General features: G+C 36.9%; 1 protein-coding gene across 1 annotated transcript in view; it reads right to left on the bottom strand.

The window, feature by feature from the left end:
• The window catches only part of LOC149776966 (organic cation transporter protein-like), a 58,064-nt gene that overhangs the window by 9,027 nt on the left and 35,158 nt on the right, over positions 1-13,879 (bottom strand). Inside the window, exons 6-9 of the mRNA XM_089941683.1 lie at positions 11,345-11,479; positions 5,418-5,506; positions 3,429-3,546; positions 1,902-1,974 (exon numbers count right to left, since the gene is read on the bottom strand). Coding sequence (XP_089797809.1) covers positions 1,902-1,974; positions 3,429-3,546; positions 5,418-5,506; positions 11,345-11,479 — 415 coding nt within the window. The remainder of the gene's footprint in view (positions 1-1,901; positions 1,975-3,428; positions 3,547-5,417; positions 5,507-11,344; positions 11,480-13,879) is intronic.

Genomic DNA, 13,879 nt, shown 5'->3' with positions numbered 1-13,879 from the left:
CCAGTAGTCTCCATCTTTAAGCATTCTTCCTGAAGAAATCTGTTTAAGGTGGAAAGGTTGATTATGACCTGAAATTTCTGCCTTTTATAGACACCTAAAAGGTCCATAAATAAAAACAGTCTGGTTATTTTCCGCCCTCGCAACTACACCCATTTGCAGGAAGGGGTGCACCTCTTAACTGAGCCAATGCAGCCTGCTGAAAGACTGGTGCTTATGATAGGAGAGAATGTTTTAAGGAAAAATGGCAGTAGTAATATTTGAAGGTGGAATGGGCCTACACATTGTGATGCCCAACCAAACCCCTGAAAAATGAGCTAAACAAGCTCCAACTGAAATGCTGGCTACAACTACCTATTGCCAATCCCCTCCATCCTTGAGGAAGAGGTAGGAGTACAAATTCTTTCTCCCTTGGTCGTTCTGACCAACTAATGTAGCAAACAACAGGCAAGAGGGAGCTTTGAATTTAGTTTGCTTGTGAGACTGATGAGGCTGCTTGAAATATTTGGGAGATAAACCCAATAGGGAAATCAGGGTGCTTCTTGGCCTGCCTTGAAGGGCCTAGAGCTGCTGCCAAGGATCTGTGTTGTTGGTCCCTCAAAGTCTGCGACACCATGGAGGGGATGAGACCACCAATTAGCATCTTCGCTTCAAGAGATGCTGACCATAAATGGTTCCTGTTGTGGTCCAGCACGTTCTTGCAGTAGTCCTCACCAGCACAGGAAGACATCCAGATTACTCCTGTGAATGGATGGGATCACCCATTGCAGATAAAAAGGAAGAGTGACCTTCTTCCTCCCCCTGAATATGCATAAACTTTTAAGTTAAATCCCACACCTGGTCAGACCAAAGACAGCAAACTGGACAACTATATGTGCGTGCACACCCTGTATATGCTAAGCAGGTGGTGTGAGTGGGCCAAGGGGCCCTCTGGTGCTTACTCTTGCCCAAAATATTATAAACTCTAAACTGCAAAAATTCTTGCAAAACAAAAAATCCAGAAGCAAACATGGGTGGACAGTGTTTATCACTGCACTAAAACAATTAAATTGTAATGAACCAACTCCTGCTAAGCAAGGTGCAAACCCTAAAATCTGCATGAACCAAGGAGACACTCAATTGATTCAAAATGGAAAGATGAAATGCCAAAGATATGTTTAAAACCAAAATCGAAGGCAAATTTTGATAAGCAATACAGCAGGCATCATCAAAGTCCAAAGAGGGATGGTATTCAATGTGCTGATTGTGACTAAGAGATCAGACTGTGATCATGTCCATTTCAATTCTTGCCCTCCAACAATAACTGGAAGGAATAATTAGTCTGGACTGGGGACAATAAAGCCCAGAAAAGGTAAGCAATGCAACAGTAGCAGAATTATTTTTACACCCCACCCCACCCCAGCTGCCAACTACATATATGGTTAAATAATAGTGTTTGGAAAAGGAAAGATATATAACTAAGTTTCATATTGCTTCCTTTCAACCCATATTGTTATACACTGGTATGAATTTGGTCACAGGGGTCCACAGTAGTATTACATTATATACAGAATCATGTTATAATGAGGCATGTTATAATGAGGAAGAGTTGTAACATGAAAAGAAGCCATTCTGGAGAATTAGTTCCTGTCATGCAGATACACCTAAGAAAATTATATACACACAAATGTATGTATAATCATCCACTTCTTAGAGATACATGTTCTTTATCATGCTATTTTATGTCAAAAATAAGTCCATCAATGCAAGATTTTCAAGCCAAAAAAGTGCAGAGTCAAATTTCTTTCACAACATGATGTAGTAAGTAGATCAAGAAGCATAACAAACCAGGGTGGAAGCGAAGTCTTTTTTTAAAAATTTGTATAAGAGTTTTTTTTCTTATTCAATTACTTTATAATACTTACAATTAAAAGGATCTGGGGGGCGATTACGCCTCCAAGACGGGTCCAGAAGGCACAATTTCCCATTCCAATATTCCTGAAAAACATAACTTACAAATTTAGAAACACTTGACAAAATGAAAGGCAGCACTTGAAAATTACAAATTTAAAGGCATCCATATTCTAGTTAGCTGGTTAAATGCAGATACATATTGAAAAAATATATTGCATGCACTGGTTTTGTTTGTTTGTTTTGTGCTTGAAGATGAACAGATTCTGATGTAAAACAACGGCCTTGAAAACTTATCCTTCATGTACAATAAGCAAACAAAGAAGATTTTGTTTGAATTAAGAACAAAATAATGTTGTTATTGTCATAAATTCTGGATTCTAAAACAATATTTGTTCCTCGCCAATGTAATAACACTAAGTTAAAATATATGTATATCGTCCTTGGGAGTTTTAAGCAATATTTTACTATTACACAAACTGTATATACTTGCTTGTAAGTTGGGTCCATCTTCAGACAATACAGACACTGATCTGCCACTGCAAAATGTTTGACCTACTGATTACTCCTAAAACAATGCACAGACCCAGATCTGCTGGTGCATTATGTAATGACAGATCTGGGTCTGTGCAGTGTGTGCAATTGGACTCATCTTGTAAGTATAGATGGTAGACTTCTTTACAACATGCATAAATTCTCTAGTAAGGTTCTAAAATTGGCTGAAGTCATGATTCAAGTGAACACTATTAAGGTTTAGAGTAAGTCACTGAATCACAAATCAGCATATATTTCATGCAGCCTCATAGAGTTTGTTTCAAGGAATTTCCAAGGAGTATTTTTAACTTTTTACTTTCTCCATGTGTTACTGTTAACTACTGGTGTTGTGTGTCCTTTGATCCATCTTATCCCATTTCAATTATTTATCCATAAGTTTTAGAAAATATGTGAGTAAAAAGTTCTTGATTTCAAAGGTTTTAGGGTGTTGCTTTAAAAATGCTTATTTGGCCCATGCCCTGGTGGAAGATGCACATGCCTTACCTAGCTAATTTCAACAAACCTTCGACAAAATTCAGTGATGTTTTCAACAAATTCAAATAGTTTTCAAAGATAAAACCAACATTAAAAAAAAAAGTTTTAAATGCAATCCCTTAATTTCTATAATTTTTCTTGGCTTGTACAGACAATAATCATGAGGTTTTATCATACCTTATTACTGTGGGACATAACACGGAGGTAACATGTGACGATGAGGTTTTATCATACCTTATTACTGTGGGATATAACTTGGAGGTATACATGAAGATGAGGTTTTATCATACCTTATTACTGTGGGATATAACCTGAAGTATACATGAAGATGAGGTTTTATTATACCTTATTACTGTGGGACATAACACGGAGGTAATATGTGACGATGAGGTTTTATCATACCTTATTACTGTGGGATATAACTTGGAGGTATACATGAAGATGAGGTTTTATCATACCTTATTACTGTGGGATATAACCTGAAGTATACATGAAGATGAGGTTTATCATACCTTATTACTGTGGGATATAATTCAGAAGTATACATAAAGATGACACAGAAGATTCCACCCATGCCAAACTTTCCAGCGATAGCAAATGCTGTTGTTGCCCAGGAAACTTCTTTGCTTGCTGAAAGATACATCACCTCATATTATTTAGTTTTTATATTTCTCTATAATGTTGTAACTGGAGATAAAAACACAAATGGGTATTAATAAATCACATGATAATTATCAAGTTCTCATCAGCGACGGAGTTTCTGAATTGTGGGCTACATCTATGGTAATATCAAGATGCTGATCATATTTGCTACTACGAAAAATGCCACAATAGTCAGAATACACACATCCCCAGGTCATCCAGTATTTATGAAACACTGTTTGGTTTGGAATTGTAATTTAATTCTAAAATTTTCTGACAAGTGACTTTTGGCCTGACAATAAGCATGTTGACCCATCTCTACCAAAACAAAATTTTCTTTATTATGAAAGCATTCCTTTTGTAAAACAAAAGCATAAAATGATATGTTGCAAATCTGAAATGTTCCAATTAACTATGATAATTAATTAACAAGCCGAGCAATACAATGACAGACCAGGTCCTATATTCAGAGATTTATGGATTATGTGTTTATATTTTGCTATGACCTGTTATAAGAGACAACCTGTCTTGAAAGACCATTATTTTCGTGCAGCAAGGATGGTCTTTCAAGACAGGTTCTACTGTATGTCATTCACAAGTCTTACAAAAAACAAAGACAGCATAAAATAAAGTCAGTAACAGCATATGCTCTCAGTCAATGAAGGCAAGAGAATCTATTCAGTTCTGCTTATCATTTATTCTACTGTTTACTCCACTGACAAGTTATCATGTTCATGTTGGTGTCTTACAGCAAAAACTCAATAAACTGTGTAATATTCATAATAAATCATTATAAAGGGTGTGTAATACTCATAATAAATCATTATAAAGGGTGTGTAATACTCATAATAAATCATTATAAAGGGTGAGTAATATGCATAATAAATCATTATAAAGAGTGTGTAATACTCATAATAAATCATTATAAAGGGTGTGTAATACTCATAATAAATCATTATAAAGGGTTCAGCAGCTGGATCCATTTGCAGAACAAGAATACCACAAACGGCATATTATACACCCACCCCATGTTGAATTGTCCTCTATGCAGATGGCTTAACTTTTTAAGGAAACCATTTTTATTCTTTCAAACTGACAATGACCTTCGAGTTTTGGACCCCAAAATCAATGGCCTTCTGCCTTACCCCAAGTACAAGCCATCTACAAAGTCTGGTTCAGGTATGTCATGTATAACAGAAACCATTTTAAAAATTCTATCTGTAACATGACCTTGACTGTTGATCTTTTTACTCCAAAAGCAACAGGGGTTCTCCCTTTCACCATGTACAAGCCATCCATTAACTCTGGTAACAGGACATAATCAAGAACTCCAGTTATTGTTATTTAGTTAGATCGACCTTGAACTTTAGATCGGGTCCAAGAATTGATAGGGTTCTTCCTTACACCAAGTATAATCCATCCACACAGTTTGATAACTGTAGATGGTGGGTAACTAAAGTTACTGTGCAGAAACCAAACTGGGAACAGACATATGGACAGACATCTATTATATAACACTGTACCTTATGGCAGGCATATAAAAAAATATTAGGAAAACTTTCAGAATTAATTCTACCATACAGCAGCAGAAATAGTGACTGTTCACCCATGTCTTTGTTATACCATCTGATAATATGACATGGGAATGAAATAAAATTCAAAGAAACTGAAGGATTGTGGAGTGCCACATAGGTCTGTTTGGTGCTCTCTGTGGGCCCACCAAACATGAAATATTGATCCCCACCCCTAAAAGTATTTTTATACTTGTCATAAAACAATTTATTAACAGAAGGAGATTGGTATTTGATACTGGCTTGATTAGCCTGCCATGACATGTATTATAGAAGTACAGTACTCACGATTTGGCTGAAACATGAGCCCTCCTGCTGTGATACACGTAGTAGCAGCCAATAAAAAGTAAAAGCACAGTGGACGTCGTCTACCAAACCTAGAAAATTTAAATACCATAATGCAGTATACAGAATTTAAATTTCTTCACATTTGTTGAAGCTATACATTTTAAAGAATAGTTCATGAAAAATTAATTCCATATAACTGTTTGCATCTTGCTGCCTTTCTTCATAACTGAGGCATTTGCCATTCCTCATATCACAGAGACATCTGCCTTTCCTCATATTAATGAGTAATCTAACTTTTCTTTTATCAGTGAGACAGCTGCCTTTCCTCATATCATGGAGACAGCTGCCTTTCCATATATCATGGAGACAGCTGCCTTTCCTCATTTCATGGAGACAGCTGCCTTTCATCACATCACGGAGACAGCTGCCTTTCCTTATATCACAGAGACAGCTGCATTTCCATATATCACAGAGACATCTGCCTTTCATCATATTAATGAGTAATCTAACTTTTCTTTTATCAGTAAAACAGCTGCCTTTCTTCGTATCATGGAGACAGCTGCCATTCCTCATATCACACAGACAGCTGCCTTTCCATATATCACAGAGAAATCTACCTTTCTTCATATCAGTGAGACAGCTGCTTTTCCTCATATCACAAAGACAACTGCCTTTCCTCATATCCCTGAGACATGCTTAATACTGAAAACTGCAATTAAGTTTTATATGTAACTAAAATTTGTGTTCATTTTTGATGCATTGTGCATTCAGTAGACATAACCTCATTTGCTAAGGAATATTATATATTAATGCAAACAGTTTATAAGGTATCTTATTTTATGGACCATATATTCAGTGAACTTCAAATATACATTTCTGGACACTTGTTGATTCCTAAATGCACCATTCTGACAAGATGCGTGTGACAGAAAGCAAGTACTGGTAACCATGGTGATCCCACAGTATACTAAACCTCTTAAAATATTGTTTATTTCGAGTCCCTAGCAGACACAGAATTTGTCTGGATAAATGCCCATGCGAATGAATGTTAACACACAAACCATATATACTCACTTATAAGTCATATCCAACTATAAACTGCACAGACCCAAACTGCAGTTTCATAATGCACTGAAAGATCTTGGTCTATGCACTTTGATAGAATAATTAGTAAAAAATACAACACAGACCCTTATCTCCTGGAACATTATGCAAAAGCAGATCAGTGTCTACTTTTTAACAGTTGGACCAGACTTATAAGCAATTATATAGAAGTAAAAGAACAAATTGATCTGGATAAATTAAAAGTACTTACAATTGGTGTCAAGATAAAAATCTAGTCATGCAATGTCTAGCATGTTATACCTGTGTGGAAATTGCTATAGAATGTATAGTATGGTATAGCTGTGTGGAAACTGCTATGCAATGTATAGTATGGTATAGCTGTATGGAAAATGCTGTGTAACATATAGCATGGTATAGCTGTGTGAAAATTGCTATGTAATGTATAGTATGGTATAGCTGTGTGAAAATTGCTATGTAATGTATAGTATGGTATAGCTCTGTGGAAATTGCTATGTAATGAACAGTATGGTACAGCTGTGTGGAAATTGCTATGTAATGTACAGTATGGTACAGCAGAGTGGACATTACTATGTAATGTACAGTATGGTACAGCTGTGTGGAAATTGCTATGCAATGTATAGTATGGTATAGCTGAGTGGAAAATTGCTATGTAATGTATAGTATGGTAAAGCAGTGGAAATTGCTATGTAATGTACAGTATGGTATAGCTGTGTGGAAATTGTTATGTAACGTACAGTATGGTACAGCAGAGTGGAAATTGCTGTGTAATGTAAAGTATGGTATAGCTGTCTGGAAATTGCTATGTAATGTACAGTATGGTACAACTGTGTGGAAATTGCTATGTAATGTATACTATGGTATAGCAGTGGAAATTGCTGTGTAATGTAAAGTATGGTATAGCTGTGTGGAAATTGCTATGTAATGTACAGTATGGTATAGCAGAGTGAAAAATTGTTATGTAATGTATAGTATGGTATAGCTGTGTGGAAATTGCTATGTAATGTAGAGAATGGTAAAGCTGTGTGGAAATTGCTAGGCAATATACAGTATGGTATAGCTGTGTGGAAATTGCTATGTAATGTATAATAAGGTATAGAAGAATGGAAATTGCTATGTAATGTATAGTATGGTATAGCAGTGGAAATTGCTATGTAACGTAAAGCATGGTATAGCTCAGTGGAAATTGCTATGTAATATATAGTATGGTATAGCTGTGTGGAAATTGCTAGGCAATATATAGTATGGTATAGATGAGTGGAAATTGCTATGTAATGTATAATATGGTATAGAAGAATGGAAATTGCTATATAATGTATAGTATGGTATAGCAGTGGAAATTGCTGTGTAACGTAAAGTATGGTATAGCTGAGTGGAAATTGCTATGTAATATATAGTATGGTACAGCTGTGTGGAAATTGCTATGTAATGTACAGTATGGTACAGCAGAGTGGACATTACTATGTAATGTACAGTATGGTACAGCTGTGTGGAAATTGCTATGTAATGTGCAGTATGGTATAGATGAGTGGAAATTGCTATGCAATGTACAGCATGGTATAGCCGTGTGGAAATTGCTATGTAATGTACAGTATGGTACAGCTGTGTGGAAATCGCTATGTAATGTATAGTATGGTATAGCAGTGGAAATTGCTGTGTAATGTAAAGTATGGTATAGCTGTGTGGAAATTACAATGTAATGTAAAGTATGGTATAGCTGTGTGGAAATTACAATGTAATGTATAGTATGGTATAGCTGTGTGGAAATTACAATGTCATGTATAGTATGGTATAAAAGAGTGGAAATTGCTATGTAATGAATAGCACAGTATTGCCGAGTGGTGTGTGTGTGATTATGATTTTCAAGTAGCCTTAACAATTTTAGTCATATCGCTACAATGTCTACAGTGTGGCAGTTTATAGTTATGCCTAGCACTGGGGCATCATGCCACAGATATGTAGCATGATGTCCCACCCAGTCATACTATCCTGACACCTCTCACCCAGACATATTATCCTGACACCAGGCCGACCAGTCCTAACACTAAGCTCTTAATGCTGAGCACCTAGCGAGGCAGCTGTTAGTAGCATTTTTGTAAGTCTTTGGTATGACTCGGTCAGGGTTCGAACCCACGACCTTCTGCTTCTATACAGCCAAGTGAAAATTGCTAGGTCTTATGAAATTCTTTCCTATCCTTTTGCAAATATAATACTTTATGACAAATAAATACATTTAAAGAAACAAACCCCCAGTTTGGGCCACTTATATATACATAAATGTGGCTAAAATGCCAATCATAATACCATCTATACACATGTATAAGCTGAATAATTGAGGAAAAATTAAAGCCTGGAAGAAGAGGGGTCAGCTTATCTGTTCACCAAGGTCTAAACTTGAAAGATTTTTTTAGATTTTTTTTGTTTACTACCATAATGGCTGTAAATCTTGAGACAAGAAAAAATAATACAAATGTGAGGGAAAAAAATACATTCTTGATGTCAAAACACTTACTAAACTGTTATAAACTACAATGATTGCTTTTGTTATTATTTTGCATGTGCATATTTTCTGATTTCTCCAATACGAAATTAAATAAAGTTAAATAAAGACTTCATAATTTACGGGCTGGTTCAAGTTTACCTGCGAGACCAGGCTGTACTTTAACCTATAATGTACAGTACTTACACAGTGCAAATCGTGCCTAGCATCACTTTAATCCTTGTTTATTCCCAAACATATTAGATGCAGAATTTGCTGTGTTTATTTTTTCAACCAAACTGCATTCTTCCAGATAACACTTCAGCTAGTCTGTAATAGCTGTTTCATTTACATTGATCACAAATTACTCTTTTTCAATGATATAAGCAATGCTACAAATTGAGGTAATCTTTATGAAATGGTGCACATTCAATTGTGCAAGGCATAACCAGCATAACTGTTACATGTTCATGAAAGAATGGTAATAATAAAGGCTAAAAATTCTTTATATAGATCACTAAGATCATCATTAATCTATTTTACTTTTGTGTTTTGGCTGAACAAAATCATAATTTTCCATACAATGGAAAGCTGGGTGTTTCAGAGTCTCCTTTGTTTATAATTGGTGGATCTGTCTTTTGTTTTCTGACAGCAATACAGGCTAGTTAATCATGAAAATCCTGAAACTGGCTTGGGTTAAGAGGGAATTCTGACCAGCAACTATACTGGTACTTTGATGTGTAATTGATTTTCACTCCATAATATTAGCATGATTACCGTAGTTTTGTAAAACTGGGTGTAAGGTCACTTACATCAAAGCCAACTACATCTCAGTTTTTACGATATTAACACAATTTTTGAAATATTATTTCTGAAACTTCACAACTGTATTTTGGAGATACTAAAGTTTAGTGCAGTGATGCCCATGTTTCAAATCCAAGGGATGTACTTCATTCAGCAGAATGTACTTCATTCAGCTTGTGTTCAAACCTATAAAGTACATGTGGTGGCACCATTATGTAAATACTCTCACTAGCCTAAATGCATTGAATCAAACCCTATTGTTGTTCATTGTTGTCATACTGGGATAGGGGGCCCCGAGTGGCTGAGTGGTCTAAAGCGCTCTCCGTTATCTGTTACGGATCACTGCCATCTCACCTCTGTCTGCGTGGGTTCTAGTCTCGGATTCAGCCAGTGTGAGTATGTGAAAAAGCTTGCCAGTAGCTTCTCGTGGGTCAGTGGTTCTTTCCGGGGTTTTCCCTGGGTTCTTCCTCCACCATTAATACCAGCCGCCATGTATAGCCTATCGTGTGCTGAAAAATGGCGTTAAACCGTATAACAACATCAACAACAACATACTGGGATAATATTTTAATAAGTTAGGCATTTACAATTTCAAGGCAAAACAAAAATGTAATTACTGGTGCACTGATATATAAAGTCTAATGCAATAACACATAAACAATAACTGAGTCAAAAGGGGGAGGTAGTGTTACAGCAACCCACGAATGCTCAATTCTTGTCATCGTCTGATCAAGTTATCTGAATCAGGCACCCAAAAAATAAGAAAAGAGACAATTAAATAAATTTCTTGACTTAACAAAAAAACAAAAACCATTTCTATGTAATAATTGTACCATGAGCGAGTTATACGGGTAATTTTTGCTAATGTAAGTTTTCCTAAATAAATGAGTTTAGAACTTACCGCGTGCATCTTGTGATGTCTCAAACTTGTGGGTTGGTTTATATGCAGGTCATGCACTTTTTAGTGTTTATGATCTGCATGACTGCTGGTCTGTCTGATTGACTGGTCTGCACACCTTAATAAAATTCCAATTAACATCCTCTTGTTATAACATGTCCCAAAAATTTCCCAGCCAATCAATTAAAAAAAAAAAAGAAAATGGACTAAAATCTATGATCCCCAGCGCAACAAAATAACATGATAACAAAATACTACTAAATTCTACCACTAGAATCTTGTATTATGGTTCTTTTTTAACTTCCTTTCTTAAACGCCATATGACATTGATCCAGCTACAAATTTCTTTGATGAGATTGCAGCGGTAAATTTCCCCACGAGGGACACTTACTGTAATAAAGGACTGGCCCCACTTAAATGCCATGCTGCACATCTAGCATCTAAGAAAACTAATGAAACAAAAAAAAAAGTACTGGATATAAACGATTAATAACTGTGTTTCTCCAGAGATTAGCATCTTGCGATGCAGAGAAAATGGTTAATGAGAGGATGTTATGGGAAAACTGGAGAAAATTTTAAGAGTCTGCTTTAAGGGTGGACTTCATTACTGCTATTTAACTGTTGGAGGTCTTTGAGTTTTGTAATGTGTTTTAGCAATCTCACCTCTTTGTCACTGGAAGAACCAAAACATAGGCCACGAACTCAACAGCACCACCAATGAAGAAGTTGAGGTACTTGTTTCCAGCCAGTTTTGTCAGTTTCCATGTCAGACCATAGTATCCTATAGATGTTGCAAACCTGAATTTGAACATATATCGTTTTTACTCTTGCATAATATGAACTTAATGCAAACAGTACAGAGTGAGGCCCAGATCTGTCATCACACAATGCAAACAGTACACATTAAGATTTAGATCTGCTATTACACAATGCAAACAGCACATATTAAGATTTAGATCTGGTATTACACAAAGCATAATGAGACCCAGATCTGCTACTGCACAATGCATAATGAGACCCAGATCTGCTATCACAGAATGCAGTGAGACCTAGATCTACTATTACACAACGCATAATGAGACCCAGATCTGCTATTGTACAAAGCATAATGAGACCCAGATCTGCTATTGCACAATGCATAATGAGACCCAGATCTGCTATCACAGAATCCAGTGAGACCTAGATATACTATTACACAATGCATAATGAGACCCAGATCTGCTATTGCACAATGCATAATGAGACCCAGATCTGCTATTACAGAATGCATAATGAGACCCAGATCTGTCATCACACAATGCAAACAGTTTGACCCTGATCTGCTGTCACACAATGCAAACAGTTAGACCCAGATCTGCTGTCACACAATGCACAGAGTGTGACCCAAATCTGCAATCACACAATGCAAGCAGTACCGAGTGAGACCCAGATCTGCCATCACACGATGTAAACAGTACTGAGTGAGACCCAGATCTGCAATCACACAATGCAAACAGTACAAAGGTGAGACCCAGACTTGCCATCACACAATGCAAACAGGACTGAGTGAGACCCAGACTTGCCATCACACAATGAAAACAGTATTGAGTGAGACCCAGATCTGCAATCACACGATGCAAACTACAAAAGTGAGACCCAGATCTGTCATCACACAATGCAAACAGTACTGAGTGAGACCCTGACTTGCCATCACACAATGCAAACAGTACTGAGACCCAGATCTGCAATCACACGATGCAAACAGCACTGTGTGAGACCCAGATCTAATCACACAGTACTGAGTGAGACCCAGACTTGCCATCACACGATGCAAACAGCACTGAGTGAGACCCAGATCTGCAATCACACGATGTAAACAGTACTGAGTGAGACCCAGATCTGCAATCACACGATGTAAACAGTACTGAGTGAGACCCAGATCTGCAATCACACGATGTAAACAGTACTGAGTGAGACCCAGACTTGCCATCACACAATGCAAACTGTACAAAGGTGAGACCCAGACTTGCCATCACACAATGCAAACGGTACTGAGAGAGACCCACAACTGCAATAACACAATGCAAACAGTACTGAAAGAGACCCAGATCTGCAATAACACAATGCAAACAGTAATGAGAGAGACCCAGATCTGCAATAACACAATGCAAACAATACAGAGTGAAACTCAGATCTGCCATCATGAAATGCACAAGCATACCAGTCTATAACTGTCTGTTTAATCAATGACTTGAAGGGAACAATTTAGGCACCATCTGTCAGGGAATAATGAGATAGCAGATCAGGGTCAACATAGTGTGGTCTACCAATGACTTCATGGCAACAATTTAGGCACCATCTGCCAGGGCATTATGAGCTAGCAGATCAGGGTCAGCATAGTGTGTTCTACCAATGACTTCATGGCAACAGTTAGGCACAATCTGCCAGGGCATTATGAGATAGCAGATCAGGGTCAACATAGTGGTTCTACCAATGACTTCACGGCAACAATTTAGGCACCATCTGCCAGGGCATCATGAGATAGCAGATCAGGGTCAACATAGTGGTTCTACCAATGACTTCATGGCAACAGTTTAGATCAATGTTTTCCTTGGGCATTATGAAATAGCAAATCAGAGTGAATATTATGTATACAGTGGGAGCCCCGCTATAACACGGTAGTTGGGAGCCATAGAATCCGACCGTGTTATGAACCAAACCGTGTTATATGCAACCAAGTCAGTTAGCTGAAGAAAATGTACCCCCCCAACAAAAAAATGTGGGGTGGGTGGGTAATAAATGTGGGTGGTAAAATACGTGCTTCGTTGGCACAGTTGCTATCTTGAATTAATGCATGTTAAATGAGAAATACACCTGTAGTGAAAAGAGAGAAGACATCATATAATAGTTTACTTTATTTAGAGAACCATGATTTGGTACATATACATGAATACTGTTTATATATAAATGTCTAATGTATAGCATGATCAGAGTATCAACGCAGTGTACTCACCTGCGAACCTCATCATATACATTGAATCCACAATACAAGTGATTCCATCGAAAATATGCATACACAGCTTTAAAATATTCATTAATTTTGTAACAGGTCATATTGGTCTGAATTTAGTGGAAAAACATAGCACAATCACGTAACGAATGACGAAGCACATTTACTTTGAAGTACATTCAAAGTCGGTAAAAGTTAGTTTGCGTTTT

The sequence above is a fragment of the Sinohyriopsis cumingii genome, chromosome 18 (genome assembly GCF_028554795.1).
Source record: "Sinohyriopsis cumingii isolate HCF-2022 chromosome 18, ASM2855479v2, whole genome shotgun sequence".
NCBI lineage: Eukaryota > Metazoa > Mollusca > Bivalvia > Unionida > Unionidae > Sinohyriopsis > Sinohyriopsis cumingii.
The sequence above is the reverse complement of the archived record's forward strand: the minus strand, read 5'-3'. Positions and strand labels throughout refer to the sequence as shown.